Here is a 24,204-nt window from a genome sequence, read left to right as displayed (position 1 = left end):
ATTCTTCTCTGGGAAAAGATAACATTGTAAAATTTTATCAAAAGCTTATAATTTACAGCAGAAAATACACTTTTATTTTTAAGAAGTTTCTAAATATATGATCAGAAACAAACCCTAATTTAGTTCAAGCTGCTCTACTATCAAAATAAAAGGAAAATTAATTTTATACTATTTTGAATCCATTTTTAAGAAGTTAGTGTTTGGGAATTCCCTATTGGCTTAGTGGATTAAGACTCTGGTGTCACTGCTGTAGCTCGGGTTGCTGCTGTGGCACAGGTTTGATTCCTGGTCCAGGAACTTCCATATGTTGCAGATGTGCCCCCCCCCAAAAGAAGCTAGTGTTTTTTTTTTTTTTTTTTTTTTTTTTTGAGTTGATGTCATTTGATATTGCATGTATGGTCTTACCATTAATTTTTGTGACATGTGGCATGTGTTGTTGCTGTGTATTTGTGTGTGTGTATAAAAGAAGGTCAAAAGTATCTGAAATGCTGAAGCATGGGAAGGGAATTTACAGCTGAAATAAATAATCTCAACATCTGGTTAGAAAGAAAGCCTTTGATGACCTAGAGAACAAACTATTTACATCTTGACTGGTTGTGGTTTTTCAGGCCCACCACAGCAGTACTCAGGCCAGGAAGACTATTATGGGGACCAGTACAGTCATGGTGGACAAGGTCCTCCAGAAGGCATGAACCAGCAATATTACCCTGATGGTAATCTCTCCTAATGTTAACTTTCCCATTTTCTATCCCTGCCCAGTATTCCTGTAGATAGCTACTCCAAACATCTTAATGAGAATGAAGAAACTAACAATCCGTTTCTTCCAAATTTAGAAAATCTCAAGCATCAATGGTAGCCTTAGTTTATAATCTATTTTAAAGTATATTTTGTTTAGATATTCCATATTAGTACCATCAGGAATGATGTTCTGTCATTGGAATCCTTTCTTATATTAAAAGAGGATCCTTTTATATTTGGAATTGTTCGTTTGAACCAAAGCAAGTGTTACTGATTTTTTTTTTAATAGCAGCTTTATTGAGGTAATTCATATACCATAAAGTTCACCTGTTGGTTTACTTTTATGAATTGTGTAAATACAAAGTATTCTTCCAAGTATTCTTCCAAGTTTCACTATGTTGGTCATTGTTGCATATGTCTCAAAGAACTGTGGTTAGATATGTTAGCATTTGCATTTGAGAAGGATTTTGGAGGCTAAATTATATCCAAAATACAGCTGTTTGTTTATATGGTTAGTAGAATAGAAAGGCATTTGGAAACCACATTTTAATCTTCGTTATTTAGGTTAATGGTATTTTTATTTTTTAGTTGGAAGGTGGTTTTTGAAAAAGTGCACAAAGTGTACTGTGCTTAGTTTTAATCCAAGCATGCAAGTGGGCTTTCACCCTATAGTTTGTTTTCCTGTATGTTCGAAAATGTTATGATATAACGTTAAAGAATATATAAGCCAAACAAATAAAACTGATCAACTAGAGGTTGATCGTATGGTAAAATTATTTATCTCGTTTGGAAGGATTTGCCAAAATCTTCATTTATATTAAGCTCCCTTCACATATTTAAGGTAAACTACTTAAACTTGGGGAAAACTAAGAACTTCAAGCTAAAGCATTTAGGACCATTTGACCAGAAGTTAATGTAATCTACAGGAAGTTTTTTTTTTGGTCAGTGGGTAAAGCATAAGTAATATAAGGACATAGGTGTTTTCTGCAGAGATTCTGCTTATACAGGCAGAGCAAACACCTGTAGAATTTTGCACACAAAATGTTCATTAGTGGCAGTGGATATATATATGGATAATTCTGGTTAGAAAAAAGTGTATTATTAAAATCTGTTTTACTTACCCTGAATTAATTTAGACTGTTGCTTTTTTTTCTTTGTCCTTTCACATGTAGACATTATTTTTTTAGTTTTTTTAATGAAAAACTTCATATATAGATTATAGCTATTTCAAAGCAATGAAATCTAGTTTGTTAAATGTTATACATTAGGAAGTCTGCTGAAAATAAATGATCGATTTGTTTAATTTTTAATAGATTTTAAGGAATTGAGTTGAATTTAACACTTATTTTCGTCCTAAATATTTCCTGAAGTATGAAATTTGTATTGTTATAAATATGAACTTTCTATTCAAAATAGATCTTATTTTTATAAATAGCAGAACTTTGAAGTTGCTATAAGTAATTTATTTTATTACATAATGGAATTTTAAAACTTAAATGGTATCATTTTTGCATAGATGTGTATCAATAATATTTGTCTCACATGTACATAGAGTATTCATTTATAACAATTTTCTTAAACAGCATTGGATATTTTCTTATGTTCAGATACTTATGCCAGTAAATATGTAGATGAGGGGATGGCAAACTTTTTCTCTATAACCGGCCAGGGAGTAAATAATTTTAGTCTTTGCAAGTCATATGGTCTTGGTCTCAAGTACTGAACTCCTGTGGTAGCATGAAAACAGCTATAGAAAATATGAATGAATATGACTGTTCCAGTGAAGCAAAACAGGCCACTGGTTGTATTTAGACTGTAGGTCATAGTTTGCCAATCCATAATGTAGACTTTGCTGAGGTGGCTTGGGAACATTGGAATACTGGAGCAATGAATATTACATTTATTCTTAAGTATATTCCTCCTTCCTTAATTAGCTATTCTCCTAAAATTTAGTTCAGGTTTTAGCTAATTGAAAGGATATTTCCTGCAATTTCTTTGGGCACCTTAGTTAAAAGGACTAGAGTATTGATTTCATGAAAGCCCAGTCATCTTGCTGGTATAATTTATCATGACTTAAAATAAAAGGTGTACTCTAGTACTTAACACAGTGTTAATCTTATGAAGTTTATGATACTCTAGAAATATTTTCTAAAGGCTCCTAAATGGCAGCATTAAGCAATATATTTTTTCATCTGAAAATACTCTGAGATACAAATACTTTAGGCAAGTGAATAGAAAATGTGAAAAAATTGCTTCAGTTTCTTTCAGGGGAAAAAAACTTATGGAGCTCTTCTATATTTTGCATTGTTTTAGCATATGCTGTGGAATTGGCGACCAGCAGAACAGGTGTTTGACAAAATATGATAATTGCTTCCTTTGTTCATTCTAATTTAATTCAAGTTATTTACATGTGAAAGGCCTAAATGCTTTCATTCTCTCTCTTTTTTTAATGGAAGATAAAGTTTTTTTCCCTCCTTGATTGAGGATTATCAGAGTTAAGACTAAGTGTAATGTTTCTAAAACTGTTTTTTTGCTTAAAAAAATACTTGCACGTTATCTCATATGAAAACAATCACATTTGGTAAATATTTGGCTAATGCAATTGCAATTAGTTTTTATGTCTTTCCATTTCTTTTTCTTTTTTTTTTTCAGTTTTATCTGAAAGTTGAAATATATTTAGGGTTTTCACTCAGTGGCCATTAACGTTTCTTCCTGTCTCTTGTCGAATTGATGTAGGTCATAATGATTACGGTTATCAGCAACCGTCGTATCCTGAACAAGGCTACGATAGGCCTTATGAGGATTCCTCACAACATTACTACGAAGGAGGTATCTATATACCTTCACACACATACACATATATATCCCCTTCTACAGGAACCAAAATTCTTGCATAAGACAACTTCTACCCATGCAAAGCTCTCGTAGAATACTAGTTGCTGGCTATTTTAAAAGTTACAGGGAGCCTAGAGCAATCAAAATAATTTCCTTACAAATATTTCAAATGTATAACCATGACTTGCCATTTCTAACAACAATAAAAAGACTAAAACATTTTAAAATAATTTTTTCCTCAGTGGAAACTTTCTATTTGAACATAAATCCATTCAGTCCAATTTTTTTTTCTTGTGTGTGTTTACATATGTATAATTTTACATATAAGTATAGTGCCTTTAGGAAACAGCTTGCTGATCTTGTGTAGCTAGTGTGTGCTCTTGTAGCTGTCTTTAATTTTGTCTTTTTTATTTTATTTAGCATAGTCATGATCTTATGACTGTGATGTTCCAGTAAATGTAATGCTCGTATGGCAGAGACGCTGAAAATGCTGCAGTTCAACCTTGCAAAATTGGCTTTAACTGCAGTTTGTTTGGCCGAAATCCTTCTGTTTGGTTTGAGTTTTTTCTTTGTTTTGTTAACTTTTAAGAATCAATATGGCATTTCATTTTGTTCTTGTGTCGTTGGCTAAGCATCTTAGAGGAAAAAAGTTAATTAAGCAAACCTCTCAGTTTTTTCTTCCTCTTCTCCAATTATCCTGTAGGAAACTCACAGTACGGCCAACAGCAGGATGCTTACCAAGGACCACCTCCCCAGCAGGGCTATCCACCCCAGCAGCAGCAGTACCCAGGGCAGCAGGGCTACCCAGGACAGCAGCAGGGCTACGGTAATAGCTCACTGCAGTTTATTTCTTTCACCCAAAAATGTGATGAGTACTCTCTTCAGATATGGAAATGGGGAGGTCCCCCCCCTCCCCACTGCAGCTTAGTGGGTTAAGAACCTGATGTTGTCTCTGTGAGGATGTGGGTTTGATCCCTGGCCTCACTCAATTGGTTGAGGATCTGGTGTTACGACAGGCTGCAGCATGAACCACAGATGCAGCTCCAGTCCTACGTTGCTGTGGCTCTGGTGTTAGGCCTGCAGCTGTGGCTCCAATTCGACCCCTAGCCCTGAAACTTCCATACGTCACAGGTGCAGCCATAAAATGAAAGAGAAAAAAATGTAGGAGTTCCTGTTGTGGCTCAGTGGGTTAAGAACCTGACTAGTATCCTTGAGGGTGTGGGTTTGATTCCTGACCCACTCAGAAGGTTAAGGATCCAGCCTTGCTATGAACTGCCCCTTAGGTCACAGATGTGGCTTGGCTCCTGTGTTTCTGTGGCTGTGGTGTAGGCTGGCAGCTGCAGCTTTGATTTAACCCCTAGCCTAGAAACTTCCATATGCCACAGATGTGGCCCTAAAAAGAAAAAAAATAATATGGAAGTGGGTATTTAATGTTTATTTTTCTAAGAATTAGCATTTTTAAAAATTTACAATTTTAGCTTAGTCTATTACTAGAATGTTTATTTAGAATGTTGTTCTTAAACTAGTGATCCATTTAAAAAGAAACAGAAGCTAGAGATGGTTCATTGACCAAAGGTAAGGTATGTAGTCATTTTAAATGAATTCTTTTTTTTTTTTTTTTTTGTCCTTTTAGGGCCGCACCTGCAGCATATGGTGGTTCCCAGGCTAGGGGTCGAATCGGAGCTAGAGCTGCCAGCCTACACCACAGCTCATGGCAATGCCGGATCCTTAACCCACTGAGCGAGGCCAGAGATCAAACATACGTCCTCATGGATGCTAGTCAGATTCATTTCCTCTGAGCCATGATGGGAACTCCTAAAATGAACTCTTAAATGAATTCTTAAACCTGTTTGGGGTTCATGATCAGCCAGTAGCTTTGTACGTGCTACTTGGAAAACTGATGAGTTGAGTGGTTATTAAAGATATCTACATAATCTACTTGGCAGGTATGTTTTTAAAACTAATGACTATCTCCATGAACAGTAACATTGATCTTTTAGGGTACAAATGAGATCTATTTGGAATGCATAAAGAATATGTTTTTCTCATTCACAATTTAAATAGCAGTATACACATCCACAGGGCTATATTTATTGCAGGTATGTATCTTACAGAGTTTGGAGGAAGTATAGCCATCTTTTCTTATGACATACTCACTATAATATATACTAATTGGCTATCTGACTGTTAGATAGGGAGTGAGGAATGATAAAGACCTGATATCTCAGTCTTAAATTTCAGGCTTCTATAACTGCTTTAAGTGGAGGAACATATGGTTCCCACAATAGGAGAAGTAGCTGCTTAATCTGACATTATCTTTTGCTGACATGGTCTCTTTTTTTAAGATCAGTAATGTCTTGTTATTTTTATTCACTGGTTTAAGCTGTGCTATTACTATGGGCACCTCTCTCCATCTGTGATAGCAAATCTAAGATCTAGAATCAAGCTGAAATTCTCTTACCCCTTCAACATAAGCATTGAAATTCAGTCAGGTATTGGGAGTCAGGCATTTTTTTTCCCCAAAATGATGAGTCCTGGTTCCCTAGTTCCAGATATAACATTAGAAATATTCCATGGCTTTCTTGTCTTTACAAAGTTACTTTCATGCTCATTTTAAATGGCATTTCCATTTCACAACTGTTGCCTATTTGAATAGAGTAGTCTGGTTTTATTGTTATTGCATGAAAATGAATATGATCAATTAGGTAAGTGTATTGATGTAAAAAAAATATTATTTTCTGTGGAAAGAGAGTAAAAGGAATTTAGTAATTTTCAAAAAAGAAAAAAGAAATTTAATGCTTTTGGGTTTAAGTAGTTAATTCCTTTCTTCCTTCCTTCCTTCCTTTCTTTCTTTTCTTTCTTTCCTTCTTTCTCTTTCTTTCCTGTTATGCCCACGGCATGTGGGAGTTCCTGGGCCAGGGTTCATATCTGTGCCACAGTAGTGGCAACACCAAATGCTTAACTACTAGGCCACCAGGGAACTCCAGTATTTAAATGCTATTTTGTCAGACATTGGGCACCCTAAAGGAGACATCCCTGTTTTGCTTTTCTATAAGGTTTCAGTTGTCACATTTACTTCTAATAGAAAATTTAAGAATTTTAATAATTGGATGTATAATAATTAAATAGTAGATAGATGGAATTTATTTAAGCTTGAAAATTTATTGTTCTCTTTGACACCTTCCTATGAAGTCAGTGTTTTTTATGACAGGTTTTGAATGGCTCTGATAGAAAACATTTAAGCATCAAAGCATCAACTTATGGTTTACAAAGCATTCTTGACAATAGACAATAGTAGAGTTTATTAAATAGACATTTGTTTGGCAAGCCAAATTAGTCCCTTGCCACCTCTGGAATTTGAAATCATTCATTTATATGGGTTAAATATTAAAGGTGATGAGTACACAGAGTACAACTTTTGAATCAGGTTTTTTCACTTTCAGCCTGTGGTTTTTCAAATCTTTTTTAGTTTTCGTTTGAAAATACTGTGTTTTGTTTTTTTTGTTTTTTGTCAGTGCAAAGCATAAAACATTCTTTTGGTGATTGTGAATATAAATCTAGAATTTACACATAAAATCATTCTTTGTGATTCCTTTAGTGATTACAAGTATAAATCGTAGAGCTATCCAGCTGTAACTATCACAGATTTCTAAACTTTATTCAGAAATTACTTCAGTATGTTAATTTGAGTCTGCTTCTTGCTTTTTCTTTTACCTTTTGCTTATACTGGTTAACTTTCTAATAGAGGTATAGGTGAATTTCCTTAACATCATGGAGTTAATCTGTGTTCCAACTCCTGAGTTTCTTTTTTTTGTCTTTTTGCTATTTCTTGGGCCGCTCCCTCGGCATATGGAGGTTCCCAGGCTAGGGATCCATTCGGAGCTGTAGCCACCGGCCTACGCCAGAGCCACAGTAACACGGGATCCGAGCCGCGTCTGCAGCCTACACCATAGCTCACGGCAACACCGGATCCTTAACCCACTGAGCAAGGGCAGGAACCAAACCCGCAACCTCATGGTTCCTAGTCAGATTCGTTAACCACTGCTCCACGACGGGAACTCCCTGATTTTCTTTGACTCATTTTGACGTGTGAAATTTTAATGGCTAACACATAGCACAATAGTTACACTGAATCAAAGCATCTTGGTACATGGTGGTCTCCTTGCTTTTTTTTTTTTTTTTTTTTTACTTACTGTAACTTTTGGATTTTACTTCAAAAGCCATTTGAGGAAAATCAAGTTATAAAACTATTCTTTTTAGTTTAAAAATGAGAGTATAGGAGTTCCCCTCGTGGCTCAGTGATTAACGAACCTGACTAGTATCCATGAGGATGCAGGTTCGATCCCTGGCCTCGATCAGTGGGTTAAGGATCTGGCGTTGCCGTGAGCTGTGGTGTAGGTTGCAGACGAGGCTAGGATCTGGTGTTGCTGTGGTTGTGGCTGTGGTGTAGGCCGGTGGGCTGCAGCTCTGATTGGACTCCTAGCCTGGGAAGTTCCATATGTTGTTGTGGGTGTGACCCTAAAGAGAAAAGGAAAAAAAAAAAGAGAGTATAATAACATCTCATGCTGAATCCTTTCTAAGAATTCAAGGGACTTACTATATATTTTTCTGGGCTTTTGTTTGTGTAAATTATTTTGCAGGTCCTTCACAGGGTGGTCCAGGTCCTCAGTATCCTAACTATCCACAGGGACAAGGTCAGCAGTATGGGGGTTACAGACCAACACAGCCTGGACCACCACAGCCACCACAGCAGAGGCCTTACGGATATGACCAGGTATGTTATTTGGCCAGTTGTATGACTTGCCGCATTGTTTGCTCACTCTTGATTAGGTTAAACATTTTTCACTTGAAGACTCATTTTTCCCTCCTCTTGTTTGTACTACATGTACTCTTGAGTCTTTTTCAGGGCATGCTGGTACAGTCAATCACAGTTACTATAACATGTTAAACATCTTATTCTTAGGCACCAATGATCATTCATACTCATTCATTCATAGTCTCTCTCTGGTCTTTATCCCCCAGGCATACTCACGTAGCTATTTCAAACGTTATTCCATGTTCTAAAGCCTCTGATTTCCTTCATGTTCATTGCTCAGAACTACCCATGACCCATTGCTGTGTGGAGTCCATCTGAGTCAGTGCTCTCATTAGTGCTCATTTTCCGTTCAGCATATTCACCACACTTCCTTCGCACCTATGATATCCCTTCTTTCTAAATTCATATTTACCACCTCTCTCTATTGCCTCCTTCCATCACATTTCCATTATCCCAGATATTAATCATCTTTCTCCTCTGTTAATCTTTCCTTTTACTACCTTCAAGTATGTAGAAGTGTATCTCATCCTAAGATGCCTATATTCTCTTGAACCAACATCAGTAAATTTCTCAGACTTAACTATCTATGCCATAGTCATTGTTTTATGAGTCTTCTTATAATCCTCTCATTATTAGAATGATTTATTATGTTGGCAGGTTTTTTTGGATTGATTTCAGGTTTGTCTGACTTTTCTTCTAGTGAAAGCTAAAGCTTAAGATACCTAAAATAGGTTTATTTTTTTTAATAAAGTAGGGTTCAAGGACCAGTGTATATAATCTGGTTTGAAGAACAATTCACATTCAGAGCTGATTAGAATCTGAGGCATGACCAGCAGTTTCATCAATGATCTCAAGCCTATGAACAACCTCAAGCCTATGAACAACCTCCTTGTACTGACACTTTCCAGTCAAGAGATACAAGAGACTTAAACTAAAAGCGTATGGACAAATGAGTGATATATATATATAATATATATATATATAGTTTTTTTTAAATACGCTAGAACTAAATCAAAGGATTAGGCAGAAGTTTTATCTAAACTTTAAAAGTAAAATAAGTGTTGACTAGTGTGTATTTAAGGACAAAACACCTGAGCAGATAAAATTTAGGCTCATTCTGATCCACAAGTGAACTCTTGAAAGGTGGTCTTTTACTCCCTAATTTAACAAATATTGTTGATTTTCTGTGTGTTCTGGACACCGTGGTAGCACCTGGATAAGTAAAACAGACCTGGTCCTTATGGCTCGTGGAGCAACTGCCTTGATCTTCCTTGACTTCACTTTAGCATTTGACAGTGTTCCTATTTTCATTATGTGGTCCTCTTTAGCGTCTATGTTACCATCCTATTTTGTTCCTCTTGCATTTTCAGTGACTCCTTCTTTATTTTTTACTTATTACTCATGTTTTTTTACCCAAACACCAACCCTTGGCTTAGTGATTTTCTCAGTCTCTGTATTCACCCTGTCTTACATTTTCAGTATCTGTAGCTCCCCTTCTCAACCCAACTTCAGCTCCATTTTTCCAACTGTGTATAGAACATCTCTCTTTGGGTGTCTTGACATTTTCTTCAGCTTCATCATTTTATCTCTAAATCAGCATATTTCTAAATCCCCAGAACTTGAGAGTTCCCATTGTGGCAAAGTGGAAATGAATCTGACTGGTATTCATGAGGACGCAGGTTTGATTCCTGGCCTTGCTCAGTAGAGTAAGGATCCGGTGTTGCCGTGAGCTGTGGTGTAGGTCACAGACCCAGCTTGGCATTGCTGTGGCTGTGGTGTAGTCCAGCAGCTACAGCTCCAATCTGACTCCTAGCCTGGGAACCTCCATATGCTGTGTGTACGGCCCAAAAAAGACTAAATAAATAAATAAATCCCCCAAACTTAACATCATTCATTAAACAAATGTTTCTTGAGCAATATTTATATGCCAGGTACCTAAGATGGGGATATATTGGAGAACAGGATCAGCAAGGACTCTGGCTTTGTGCACGTTAGGTGACGTACAGACAAGTAAGCAGACGATGTAATATAGTGTGAGAAATACTTGTATGAGGAAAGGTGGAATTTTTTTTGACGGAGAACTCCTAACCCAGGTATGTGGAACTGTTCCTTGGGAAGTATTAGACAAGTGCAAGAGCTCAAGAGTAAGTAGTGTATTAGCCAGCTGGTTATAAAGGGTAGAAGGGTCTTCGGTCAGAAAGAAGTACATTTACAAAGGACTAGTGTTAAGATGTGTGACTCAGTCTCCCTAAAACTGAGTTCCTGTGCCGAGGTTATGATTAACATCTCCACCCCAAACATTCCATTTCTTGCCCAATACCTGTTCTCATGATTGAGGAGGGGGGAAAATGTAACCAAGCCAGGTCTTGTGAGCCTCCTGGGCACATGGGCCTTTCTGTGTCCTCCATTTCTTGTTTTTGGGAAATAAGCCTCAACCTCCATGACCCTCCCTGAGTTCCAAAGGGTGGGTTCAAACAGTTGCTAATCAGGGAGGGGAGGGGATGCAGAGACCAGGGAGGAGCAGTCAAGAGGCGACAGTACAGCCTTGGGCAGGGTCCTGGTTCATCCTCAAGGAATATACCTAACAACATCTTTGAGTCTTTCTGTAGAACTAAAACCCCCAACAAATTGAAGAACTACTTGATGAGGCATTCTTCATTCTGAGGAGGAGGAGGACCACCAGAACTGGTCCTGGGACCACTAAACACCAGTTTTGAAAAACAAATGCAAGCCTGCCTTTACCCTGATCCGTATCTGTGGCCCTGTTTTCCACTCCCCAAACTATAAAACCACCTCCTAATCTCTCCACAGAGGGGCACAGTCTTGAAGGCATTAGCTGGCTGTGACCCCCTCTGCCTTGCAAAGCAGTAAAAGTATCTTTTTCTTCTCCACCCCCACCCCCCAAAAGGTGTGACTCAGTAAAGAAGAGGTGGAGGTGGAGCAGTGAATTGGGGCCAGATTAGGGGGCTCTTCTGAGCCATATTGGGGAACTTGAGCTTTATCCTGATAATGATGTGGAGCCTTTTAAGTGTTTTAAGTTGTATCTAGCAGTGGCTGGCACTTGATAAACATGATATATGATATAAATGACAGATATATAATATGCATCTTTTTTTTTTCTTTTTTTTGGGTCTTTTTTATCTTTTGAGGGCCATACCCATGGCATATGGAAGTTCCCAGGCTAGGGGTCTAATCGGAGCTACAGCTGCCGGCCTACACCAGAGCCACAGCAATGTCAGATCCGAGCTGCATCTGTGACCTACACCACAGCTCATGGCAACGCGGGATCCTTAACCCACTGAGCGAGGCCAGGGATCAAACCCGCAATCTCATGGTTCCTAGTTGGATTCATTTCCGCTGTGCTGTGACGGGAACTCCTGTATCTTTTATAATTATTCTACCCCTTAAAATTTTCAGGAATTTGGGGGCTGTACTGTAGAAAAAGACCCATGTTGTTGGGTAGTTGCCCACCACAACTTCTTCACTAGAAATGAGGGGACCATTTTAGCTATTCTAGTGTTAGTAGTCTCCCCACATCTATCTCATGTTTTACTTTATTTGTATCTCCCAACCCAAACACCTCTTGTTCTCGTCATTTTAGGAAAAGTAAAATGGAGATAGTTAAGGTAATGGAAAACCAATGCAGAATTTTAATCCCAGTAGAATTCTAATTATACTGGTGGTTTAGGCAGGTGCCTCTTGTAGCAGTGTGCAGGATGCATTAAAAGAGGGAGCACTGAGAGAGAGCTTTGTGAGGGGTTGCTGCCCCTCTGTCAGGCTTTCCCATCTCGATGAACAGCACCTTGATTCTTCCACTTCCTCAGGCGGAACACCTGGAGTCATCCTTGACTCAGTTCTTTTTAAAATCAAACATCTAGTCAATCAGCAAATCTTATCTCTTCCTTGAAAATACACACAGTATCTAGCCATGTCTCACAGCCTCCTGCTCTTGCCCAGGTCATACTCGCAATGCTCACTCTTCTGGATCATTGTGCTGTCCTCCTTCCTGGTGTCCTGTTTGCATCCTGGCTTCTCTCCAGGATATGTTCCTCATAGGACCAGGAGTGATCTATTAAATATATTAGTCACTTGAGGGGAGTTCCCGTCATAGCTCAGCAGTAATGAACCCAACTAAGATCCATGAGGATTCAGGTTCGATCCCTGGCCTGGCTTAGTAGGTTAAGGATCCAGCGTGGTTGTAGATCACAGACTCAGCTCAGATCTGGCATTGCTGTGGCTGTGGTGTAGGCCAGCAGTTACAGCTCCTATTCAACCCTTAGCTTGGGAACTTCCATATGCTGAGTGCAACCCTAAAAGACCTAAAAAATTAGTTTAGGCCACCACTTTGTTCCTAACCCTGTAGTGACTTCACTTCCACTCAGAGTAATATAATGGCCTACAAGACCCTGTATGACTTGTGTCCCCACCACCCCACTTGTATTTATAGCTTCCCTCTTTCTCTCTGCTTCAGTCACATTGGCCTGTTTGCTGTTCCTCATACACATTAAGCATGTTTCTACCTCAGCCTTTGCATTTTTTTCCCCTTCTTCTGCCTAAAACTCTTCCTGATACGTGCAATGCTTGCTTCCTCACTTTCTTCAGATCTCTGATCTGTCATGTCACTGTGTCATTTCAAGGAGTCCTTCACTGTCTGCCTGTCTGAGGTAGTAATGCTTTCAATTTTTAATGTTTTTATTTTTTAACACATTTGTGTTTTGTTTAAATTGTGTTTTATGAAGGCAGCATATACTTAGGACTTGTTTGGTTTTTTGCTTTGTTTTTGTTTTTGTTTTTGTTTTTGTTTTTGTTTTTTTTTTAACCCAATCTGACTGTCTCTGCCTTTTAATGGAGGGGGTTTGAATGATATGTTTAATATGATTATGGATAATGGTTAAGTCTGTCATCTTTGTATTTTTTTCTGTTTGTGCCTTCTGTTCTTTGTTCCCTTTCCTCATTTTCTGTTTTATTTTTCTGAATTTTTTTTCTATTCTTAAAAAATCATTTTTATTAAGATGTAATTCACATACCATTTAATTTACCATTTTAAGATGTACTATTCAGTGGGTTTGTTTTTTGTTTTTAGTACATTTATTTCCCTCCAAACACCTAGGCCCAGGAAATAGCTGCTTTCTCTCTGTCTGATTTTCCTAATCTAAATACTTAAGATATAGTGTTTTGTGATTGACTACTTTCATTTAATATAACGTATTTAGAGTTCATCCATGTTGTATCATGTATCAGTACCTTTAAATGATATTATAGCACTTCATATAGTATAAGGAACTTTCTTTCTTTTTTTTTTTTTTTTGTCTTTTTGCCTTTTCTAGGCTGCTCCTGTGGCATATGGAGGTTCCCAGGCTAGGGGTCTAATCAGAGCTGTAGCCACCGTCCTACACCAGAGCCATAGCAATTCGGGATCAGAGCCGTGTCTGCGACCCACACCACAGCTCACAGCAACACTGGATCCTTAACCCGCTGAGCAAGGCCAGGGATCGAATCTGCAACTTCATAGTTCTTAGTTGGATTTGTTAACCACTGAGCCATGACAGGAACTCCAGGAACTTTCAATAGTTTACTTTCATTTCTTCTCAATCTTTGTGTTGTTATAATTTCTACTTCTACATATGTTATAAACCCCCATAATACATGGAATTAATTTTGTTTAAAATATCAATTATCCTTTAAAGATATTTAAATAATAAGAGTCATATATTTACTCAAGTAGTTAAACTGTTTCTGGTGCTTTTCATTCCTATGGTAGATCCGCATTTACATCTGGTATCATTTTTCCTTTGCCTAAAGGACTTCCTTTTGACATTGTAGTGTAGGGCTTCTGGTGATAAATTCTGTCAGCCATTGTGTGTCTGAAAAAGTGTTAATTTTTCATTTTGAAAAAAAAATCTTTTTTCTGGGTATAAAATTCTAGGTTGATAGTTTCTTTCCTTTCAGCACTTTATAGATGTGTCTCCACTGTCTTCTTGCTTACACTATTTTCAAGGAGGCATCTGCTGTTACTCTTATATTTCTCCTATGGTAGTCTATCTTTTTTTCTGTTTTTAAGATTTTACCTTTATCAAATTATTTGACTGTTTTCTTATGCTTGGTGTTTGTATAATTTCTTGAATTTGTGGCTCTATGGTTTTCGTCAGATTTGGAAAAATTCTGACCAAATGTTTTTCCTATCTCTACACTATACCCCTTTCTCTCTTGCCCAGTCTCCAATTATGTGTATATTTGTCTGCTTAGAGTTGTACCATAATTTAATGATCCTCTGTTTATTTAATTTTTAATTTTTTTCTCTGTTTTATTTTGGGTAGTTTCTATAGCTATGTTTTAAAGTTTAGTAGTCTTTTCTTGTTCATTGTCTTATCAGCTTTTAATCCACTCCCAGGTGTGTTTCATTTCAGACATTGTATTTAATCTTTGATTAGATGCCAGAAATTGCAAATATTACTTTTATATGTTGAGCGATGGATATATTTGTTTTCCTAGAGATATTCTTGAGCTTGTTTTGGAGGATGAAGTTAAGTAATTTAAAAACAGCTTGATTTTTGGGGGATTGCTTTTAAGATTTGTTAGGCAGAACCAGACAGGGTTAGTCTTGGGCTAAATATACCTACTAGTAAGGTAAGACCCTTTTGAGTACTCCACCCAATTCCCTTGAATTATGAGGTTTTTCACTCTGGCTGGTGGGAATAAACACTATTTCTGTTTCTCTGTGAGCTCAGGTATTGTTTCCTCTAATCCTTTCGATTGTTCTTCCTCAGACTTGAGTATTTTCCTTGCATGCATTTGCATATCAGTACTATGCTGAATACTTGAGAGATTTCCTCTGCAGATCTTTCCTTTCAGATACTATGTCCTGTGAACTCTAGCTCCTTTTTTCTCTTCAGACTCTAAGCTTTATCTCCTTAATTCAGACTCAGCCTCACTTCCCCTCCATACACTTCAGCACAGAAACTCTCAGTGCAGTAAGATGTGATTAACTGGGGCACTCACCTCGTTTGTTTCCCATATCTCATATGTTACTATTCTTTCTTACCTTCTGTCCTGTGTCCTGAATGTGAATATTTCATAAATTTTGTGTAGTTTTTTTTTCAGGCTGGAATATAAATTCATCTTGACTGGAAACATAATTTCTTTTTAGATAGTATTTTTTTTTCAGCAGTTTTAGGTTCACAGCAAAATTGAGACGTATAGAGAGTTCCCATTTACTCCCTACCCCCACACATGCACAGCCTACTCCATTATCAACATTTCACACCAGAATGGTACACTGACAGATCATTTTCACACCAGGTCCATAATATATGTTATGGTTCACTCTCGGTGTTGTACAGTCTATGGGTTTTGATAACTGTATAATGACATGTACCCACCATGATAATATCATCCAAAATGTTTCATTGTCTTAAAAATCTTCTGTGTTCCTCTTATTCTCCCCTCTTTCCTCCCTAGCTCCTGGTAACTACTGATCTATACAGGCTGCCCTTTCCAGAATGTCATGTACTTGGAATCATGTAGCATGCTAGCCTTTTCAGATTGGCTTTTCTCTTAATACGCATTTAAAGTTTTCTCATGGCTTGATATTTGTATTTCTTCTTAGTACTGAATAGTAACCCATTGTCTGGATATAGCATTCATTAATTGAAAGACATCTTGATTGCTTCCAAGTTTTGGCAGTTATGACTAAAACGGCTATAAACTTCCATGTGTAGGTTTTTCTGTGAGCATAAATTTTCAACTCATTTGGATAAATGCCAAGGAGTGAGCATGATTATTGGATTATATGGTAATAATATGTTTAGTTTTGTAAGAAACTGCCAAACTATCTTTCGTAGTTTCTGTACCATTTTGCATTCTCACCAGCAATGAATGAGAGTTCCTGTCACTCCACATCATCATCAACATTTGATGTCAGTGTTGAGAATTTTGGTCATAAAAGTAGGTGTTTCGTGGTATCTTGTTCTTTTATTTTGCATTTCCCCAGTAACATATGATATAGATATCTTTTCATATCCTTGTTTACCATCTTTATGTCTTCTTTGGTAAGGTGTCTGTTCAAGTCTTTGGCTCATTTGTTAATTGGGTTGTTCATTTTCTTTTTCTTTTTTTTGTTTTTTTCATCTGTTTAGGGCCGCACCCACAGCATATGGAGGTTCTCAGGCTAGGAGCTGAATCAGAGCTACAGCTGCTGGCCTACACCACAGCCACAGCAACACTGTGGATCCAAGCCTTGTCTGCGACCTACACCACAGCTCACAGCAACGCCAGATCCATAACCCACTGAGTGAGGCCAGGGATCAAACCTGAATCCTCATGGATGCTAGTCAGATTCATTTCCACTGAGCCATGACAGGAACTCTGGGTTGTTCATTTTCATGTTGTTGAATTTTAAGAATCTTGGTATAGTTAGATAACAATCCTTATCAGGCATGTCTTCATGTCTTTTGCAAACACTGCCTTGTGTTCTTGGTTTGTTTTCTTTCTCAGAGTAGAAAATTTTAATTTTTTTTTTTTTGGCCATACCCATGGCACATGGAAGTTCCCAGGCCAGGGATCAAACCCATGCCACAGCAGCAACCTGAGCCACTGCAGTGACAACACTGAATCCTTAACCTGCTGTGCTACAAGCAAATTCCAAAAATTTAAATTTTAATGAAATCCAGTTTATCAGTTAATCTCATTCATAGATCATGCATTTGTTGTATCCATAAAGTCATTGCAAAAGGTTATCTACATTTTCTCTTATGTTATCTTCTAGGAGTTTTATAGTTTTGTATTTTATATTTAGGTCAAGATTCTATTTGAGTCAGTTTTCTGTTAAAAAAATCTTTATTGTTAAGATTTGTGTCTAGATTCCTTCTTTTGTATATGAACGTCCAGTTGTTCTAGCACCATTTGTTGAACAGGCTGTGTTTTGCACTGCTGTGTTACCTTTGCTCCTTTGCCGAAGATTAGTTGACTATATTTATGTGGGTCTATTTCTGAGCTCTCTGTTCTGTTCCATTGATGTGTTTTTCTCTTCTTTTACCAGTTACACTGTCTTGATTGCTGTAGCTTTATAGGAAGTCCTGAAGTTGGATATTGTCAACTTTGTTGTTCTTCTCTAATATTGTATGGCTCTCCTGGTTCTTCTACCTCTCCATATAAATTTTAGAATTATTTTGTTGATATCCCCAAATAATTTGCTGGGATTTTGATTGGGGTTGTGTTGAATCTTTAGTCAAGTTGGGAAGAACTGACTTAACAATATTGATTTTCCTATTGATGAACATAGAACATCTCTACCTTTATATAGTACTTTGGTTTATTCCATTAGTTTTTTACTTTTCCTCATATAGATCTGTATACATTAGATTTATACCTAAATATTTAATTTATAGGATGTTTATGTAGATGGTAGTGCATTTTTAATTTCAAATTCCACTTGTCATTGCTGGTGTATTAATGAAAATGATTGAATTTTTGTCTGTTAACCTTTTATCCTTGCAACCTCATTTATTAGTTTCGGGGTTTTTTTTGTTGATTCTTTGATCTTTTCTACCTAGATAAAATGTCATCTGTAAAAGTTTTTATTTCTTCGTTCCCAATCTATTTAACTCTATTTCCTTTCCTTACTGCATAAACTAGGAATTTCATTATGGTGTTGAAAAAATTTCTAACCATAGCAGGAAAATTTAGTTGAATATAATGTTAGATGCTTTTATTTTTCAACATAGCATTTATCTCCATGTGATGGATTAGGTAGTTATTATTTATTATCATACTGTGTTCCCCCTAGAATGTCAGTTCTTTAAAAACCTCACAGTATCTGTTTTTTTATCACCTGGTAGAACGCATTCAGTAGTTAGTAAGTATTAGGGAGTGAATATACAAGGCCTTCACTTCCTAAATTTGAACAGTGATCTTAAAAATGGAGAAATAGGAGTTCCTGTTGTGGTGCAGTGGAAACAAATCTGACTAGGAACCATGAGGTTGCAGGTTCGATCCCTGGCCTCGTTCAGTTAGGTTAAAGATCCGGTGTCACCATGAGCTGTGGTGTAGGTCTCAAACTCAGCTGGTAGCCCATGTTGCTGTGGCTGTGGTGTAGGCTGGCAGCTATAGCTCCGATTAGACCCCTAGCCTAGGAACCTCCATATGCCGCAAGTGCGGCCCTTAAAAAAAAAAAAAAGAATAGAGAAATAAATCCCTAAAAGCATTGTGACAGAATAATTTAAAAATTTCATATGATTAGATGAATGAAAGAAAGAAATTTAAAGATGGTATTGCTCAGGTTTCTAGTCTAGGGACTCTTACTATACTCTCCCTAGACAATCTTGCTTGATACGAAATAATTAATGTAACTTAGAGGGGGATATTTAGCCAAAGGAAATAATTAGCTGATTGTGTGCTTCCAGTGAGTGCTATTTTTGAAAAATAAGTGCTTTTTTTTTTTCTTTTTGCCTTTTCTAGGGCCACTCCCATGGCATATGGAGGTTCCCAGGCTGGGGGTCTAATCTGAGCTGCAGCCACCGACCTACACCACAGCAATATGGGATTCTAGTCGCGTCTTCAACCTACACCACAGCTCACAGCAGCGCCAGATCCTCAACCCACTGAGCAAGGCCAGGGACCGAACCCACAACCTCATGGTTCCTAGTCGGATTCCTTAACCACTGCGCCACAATGGGAACTCCAAAAAATAAGTGCTTTTATGAGCATCTATTGTAAACACATTTAAGACATTTTTCTTAAAATATGTTTTTTTCTAGTGTCCCTTTTTTTCTCTTGATGAAAAGATGTTCCTTTCTTCTCCAAAAGCTAGCCTTGACAGTTGTATACTGGACATTATTTGCCTCTCTTCTAGAATTTTGCTACTTCATTCATTACCTCTTTTATATCTGTACTTTATTTTCTTTCCCTGTCAGCCTGTAGGCCCTTCAAGTCTATCTTATTTAAAGCAGCACAAACAAAACAGTCTTTCTTTGATTTTATGTAGCAGCTTGCCTGTCTGAATACTACCTCTGCTGATAACTTCATTGGCCTCAGGGAAAGGCCCAGATACTATATTGTGGGCTAGAAGGTTGTTTTTCCTTTATCTCCCAGATCCCTTTCCATCCTTACTACATATCCCAAATACCCTCGGTGTTTTCACAAGTCATTATGCTAATCTAAACAGTTACAAATTTGTTACACTGGTGCATAATTTATACACTAATATATACCATGCCAGAGTTTAGAATGAGAACTTCTCATTTATTCTTAATTCAGTTCAACAAACTTCACCAAATATTTAAATTCTCACTCCGTGATAGATGCTGTTCCAGGCTCTAAGACTTTGAAATCCATTTGCTGTTGAATGTAATATTAGAAGAAATTGCAGAGATACTGTGTACCTAAATATATAACAATATTTGATTGATGTAGATGTAGTTACTTCTGTAGTATGTCATTGTTAAGATTGATTTGTAGTTCTCTGTGCCAAACTATTATGGTCAAATGATGATCTAATTATATTTTGAAATTTATCTTTTAGGGACAGTATGGGAATTACCAGCAGTGAAAAGTACTTACATTCCAATAGCCAGTATCTATTAGCAGCCATATTGTCACCTCAGCACTGTGGACACCTCCCTGTGAAGAGACCCTTCCATTCCATCTAGTTTTTGGAAAAACCTTGTGGATAAGTGGCTGTTTTATCAGTAAGCAGCCTTTTGTGGCTTAGTTATAAAAGGCTTTAGTAGCTCAAAAATACTCTTGATTTCACATTTCTACTCTAGATGGCAACATTGGACAGAAAATACAATGACATAACCGATTTGCAGTGATTTCGGAACTGTGTTTGAAATGGACTGTTACAGACTGGAAGGTGTGAACAGCTTTGTATGTTTATGAAGGTTAAGGGAATTTAATACTTTTCCACAGATTCTTTTGTAAGGGGAAGAGGGAAATGTACACTTTTTACAGCAGCAATATTTTGTATATTATGTTTATTTCATGTGAATATGCAAGGCAGTACACTACGCACTGGACAGAATCAGAAATTCTCCGTTCCTGGGGATCGGAGCATGGTGGATGCTTGATTGTGTTGGTCTCAGAATGGTGTTCTGTGCAGACGAAGTGAGGGAGAAGACAAAGCACCATATGTCCACTGTTATGTTCTTTAGAGGAGATTCAGATCCCTTTTATCTGTTAGATAATCAAGGGCACTGTGATACAGTTTTGAGTAAAACATTTTTTTAAAGCTTTCCAGTTTTGTGGATTAAAACCTTTTTATAAATATCATTTATAATACAGTTTTAAAATGTGAGGCAATAAGAATTACTTCATGTTGGATCTGAAGAATCTTGGTAACAGTTTCATGTAAATGAAGTGGTAATCCTTTCCTAAAATAGCAATAACTGAAAATGAAAGTGTTAATTTTACTTTGTTTGAATAATCAGGGAACTTAGGAATATCAAAACATTTTATAAATGGTATCCAAGAAGAGTCAACATTGATTCAGTAATTTTACTTTTTAACATTAGAAGGATAATTCGTTTATATGATAATGCAGGAGACTTACAAACGTTTATTTCAACTTTCTCTACTGGAAATAATGCCATTTATAAGGAAACACTTTTAAGTTTTTCCCCTTTTTTGTTTAATATAACAGATGTTTAAGAAAATGCTTATTGATGAGGTTTATTCTGATCTGTATTAAAAGCAGAGAGGTTGCATTTCAGATCACTTTGTTATTAGGTTGGCATATTTAATCATATTTGAGACTGTCCTCTGCCTGATTGTTTTAGCTAATTTCAGGGATATTGCATTGGGCAGGAAATCATGCATTGAGAAGTGTATAACCACAATTATTTAAGCATAATCTGAAAACATCTAGCCTAAAGGTAAGTTGCTATTTTCATCACAGTTGCCTATGCCCAGGGAATAAGAATATTCTTTATAATTGAATTGTTTTTTCCCACTTCTAACTGGAAACAAAACAGAAGGGGTGCCATAAATTTGAATAAGCAAAACATACTGTTTTCAACGTACTGTAATCAAAAGGAGAAATGTCAGTGTGTCTTTGTGTATGAAAGAGAGTGTGTGTGTTTTAAGGTCAGAATAGGGTGTTTTTCAACATGGTCAGTAGAAAATGGACATCCAGTTTGAGCAGATAAAGCATGGACAGCCTTATTGTGATTGAAATGCTTATAGGTTCTGTGCCAACTTTCCACCACTGTGTACTTTGTTGCTATTTAAAACTGTATCAACTCTAACGGAAGAATAAATTATTTGTGATTTTAATTTCTCATTTGTTTCTTTAAATTAGATCGCTTTGACTCTCTTGTTTTGTCTGGAGACCATGCTGTGGGTTTTTTATATAAGTTCGTCTTGTATAGGCAGACTATATTTGTATTCTAGGACTTTATCAAAATTCTCTTGTCATGCCCAAGTTAATTAGAATTAACTGTTCAGTAATCAGCATGTTGTGTGGGCTGTTTGTTACAGAATTCTTTCTCTGAAAATGAAGTCCATGAGGCTATAATCAAGATGACGGAATTAGATAAATGAGTTGAGGAGACAAAATTGTACTGAACCCAACCTGGTGTAGATACGTTATCTCATTTGAAATAAGCTCAACTGACATTAAGAAATAATTTGTCTTGCCAGCCCATCTTCTGTTGTCTTATTCTCCTTTTAATGGAAACTAAAATTGCAATTTTAATAAGCAGAATTTCCTCCAGGACTTTCTTCCTGGAGACTAGTGCATTTGCAAGGTTTAATTGTTTTATAACAGTCCTATTTCGTAAAAGTTTTTAATTGGTGGTGACAAAAATTACCTTACTCCTTTGATACCTAGTAAGAAGAATAACTTTACCAGTAGCTTTCTACCAAGTTTGACATTGCCATATAGATTATATATTCAAAAACTGAAATTTTTATTTTATCAACATACATTTTTATGAAGTATCATACCATCCCATGCAAGTCCAGAAGCAAAATATTCTAAAAAGAGAGCAGGGTGATTACTGATGAACATTTTAAAATATTTGGAATTCCCTTGTGGCATAGAGGGTTGACCCCATCTGGTATTGTCATTGCTACAGCTTGGGTCACTACTATGTTGTGAGTTCGATCCCTGGCCTGGGAACTTCCACATGCCACAGGCATGGCCAAAAAGAAAAAAATTAAAATTAAAAAAATAAAAATATTTTACTGTGCTCGTTTAATTGTTTGAGAATATGTTATTATATTCCCTGGAGTTATGGTGGCAAATCGTTTTTTGGTTTTGTTTTTAATTTTTTAATGGAATTTTCAAAAATACACCAAAGTGGAGAGAATGTGTAATGATCCCTATGTAGCAGAAACCTACCTTATCCACTTAGCAACTCACGGCCAATCTTGTGTCGTCTATACACCCACCCACAAATTAAAGCAAACTCTATGTCCTTTCATTGTTTCAATAAGTATCTCTAAAAGATAAGGACTCTTTTAAATAACACCTTGATGCCAGGACTCTTCCTGCTCTTGAAATTTTGTATTTTCAGTGTTAACAGTGAACTAGAAACCAGAATTTGTATCACTAAATTGCTGTCTTTCATTTAAAAAAGTCATTTTGTTAAATAATTAAAATATTAGCAAAAACAAAAGCAGTTTGGAGTTCTCTAGTGGCTCAGTGGAAACCAATCTGACCAGCATCCATGAGGACGTAGGTTCGATCCCTGGCTTTGCTCTCTGGGTTAAGGATCCACCATTGGTCGTGAGCTGTGGTGTAAGTTGTGGTGGTGTTGTGGCTGTGGCATAGGCCGGCAGCTACAGTTGTGATTCGACCCTCTAGCCTGGGAACCTCCATATGCCACTGGTGAGGCCCTAAAAAGACAAAAGCCAAAAAAAAAAAGAATATTAGCAAATACAGATTATATAGTAAGTGAACATTCTCCATAATTTTACTGTCAAAAGTAATACTTATTAATACATTTCTTCCAGCTTGATTTTACACACATAAGCCAACATATTATTCTTTTGTCTTTTGAAATGAAATAGAAATCATACTAGCCATATTGTTTTGCAACTTTTTTTAAGTTAAAAAAAACCTTGAATGCTCCTTATTCCTGTATTCTTCCTAATTTTTTTAAACTATTGCAAAACAAAGCTTTCATAACCTATCTGGCAAGGTTTTTTGTTTTTGTATGATAGTTGGGGTATTTCTAGATACCGTAAATGTTTACACAGTAAATTCCTAATACGTTAGGTGTAAGGCTATATGCATTTTTGTCTTCCTAAAAGATAATACTTGTTAACACCAGATTATTAGCCTTGTTATTTTTGCAATTCTTGTAGGCTTAAAAAGAAAAAAAAAACACTACCTCAGAATTTAATCTGAATTACATTTGGTTTATTTGTAAGTTTGAACATCTTTTCACATATTTAAAGACTATTATTTTTTGCTGTGAAATACCTTGTAATGTTTGTCGATTTTGCTTTTGGCATGTTTGTTGTGTAAGAGAGAAAGGAAATAATAAAAATACACAAATATATAACATTATAATGGTTCTTTCTAAATGCAAATGTTAATTCTCTGTCTCTACATATTGTACATCTCTACAGTCTGTTCTTTATTCTTTAACTTTATCTTTCACTGTATTAAAGTTTTAAGACTTTATATATTTAATTTCATAGCTTATCAACCTCCCTGATTCCCAGATTTATAAAAATATTCCCCATCCTTGTTTTCACTTATCTAAAATTTATTGTTCATGGTGTGCTTTAGAGCATTGACTTTTTTTCTATATGGTTAACTACTTGTTTCAACATCATTTATTGAATAAACCAACTGATTTAAGATGTCA

At 36.5% G+C, this 24,204-nt stretch overlaps 1 protein-coding gene across 5 annotated transcripts in view; it reads left to right on the top strand.

The window, feature by feature from the left end:
- SS18 (SS18 subunit of BAF chromatin remodeling complex) overlaps window positions 1–24,204 on the top strand; it is an 80,977-nt gene extending 56,773 nt beyond the window's left edge. For 2 of the 5 annotated variants that reach the window (XM_084958238.1, XM_084958239.1), the window contains 5 exons: window positions 609–713; window positions 3,475–3,567; window positions 4,277–4,399; window positions 8,214–8,347; window positions 19,908–21,658. In XM_084958238.1, the coding sequence (XP_084814364.1) occupies window positions 609–713; window positions 3,475–3,567; window positions 4,277–4,399; window positions 8,214–8,347; window positions 19,908–19,934 (482 nt within the window). In that variant the 3' untranslated portion in view covers window positions 19,935–21,658. 5 annotated transcript variants of the gene reach the window in all.

The sequence above is a fragment of the Sus scrofa genome, chromosome 6 (assembly GCF_054392235.1).
Source record: "Sus scrofa isolate SSC_HxYL_T2T_F1_AM1 chromosome 6, Sscrofa_HxYL_maternal_Yorkshire_Landrace_v2.0, whole genome shotgun sequence".
NCBI classification, from domain to species: domain Eukaryota; kingdom Metazoa; phylum Chordata; class Mammalia; order Artiodactyla; family Suidae; genus Sus; species Sus scrofa.
Note: the sequence above shows the minus strand (reverse complement) of the source record. Positions and strands in the feature narration are given on the sequence as shown.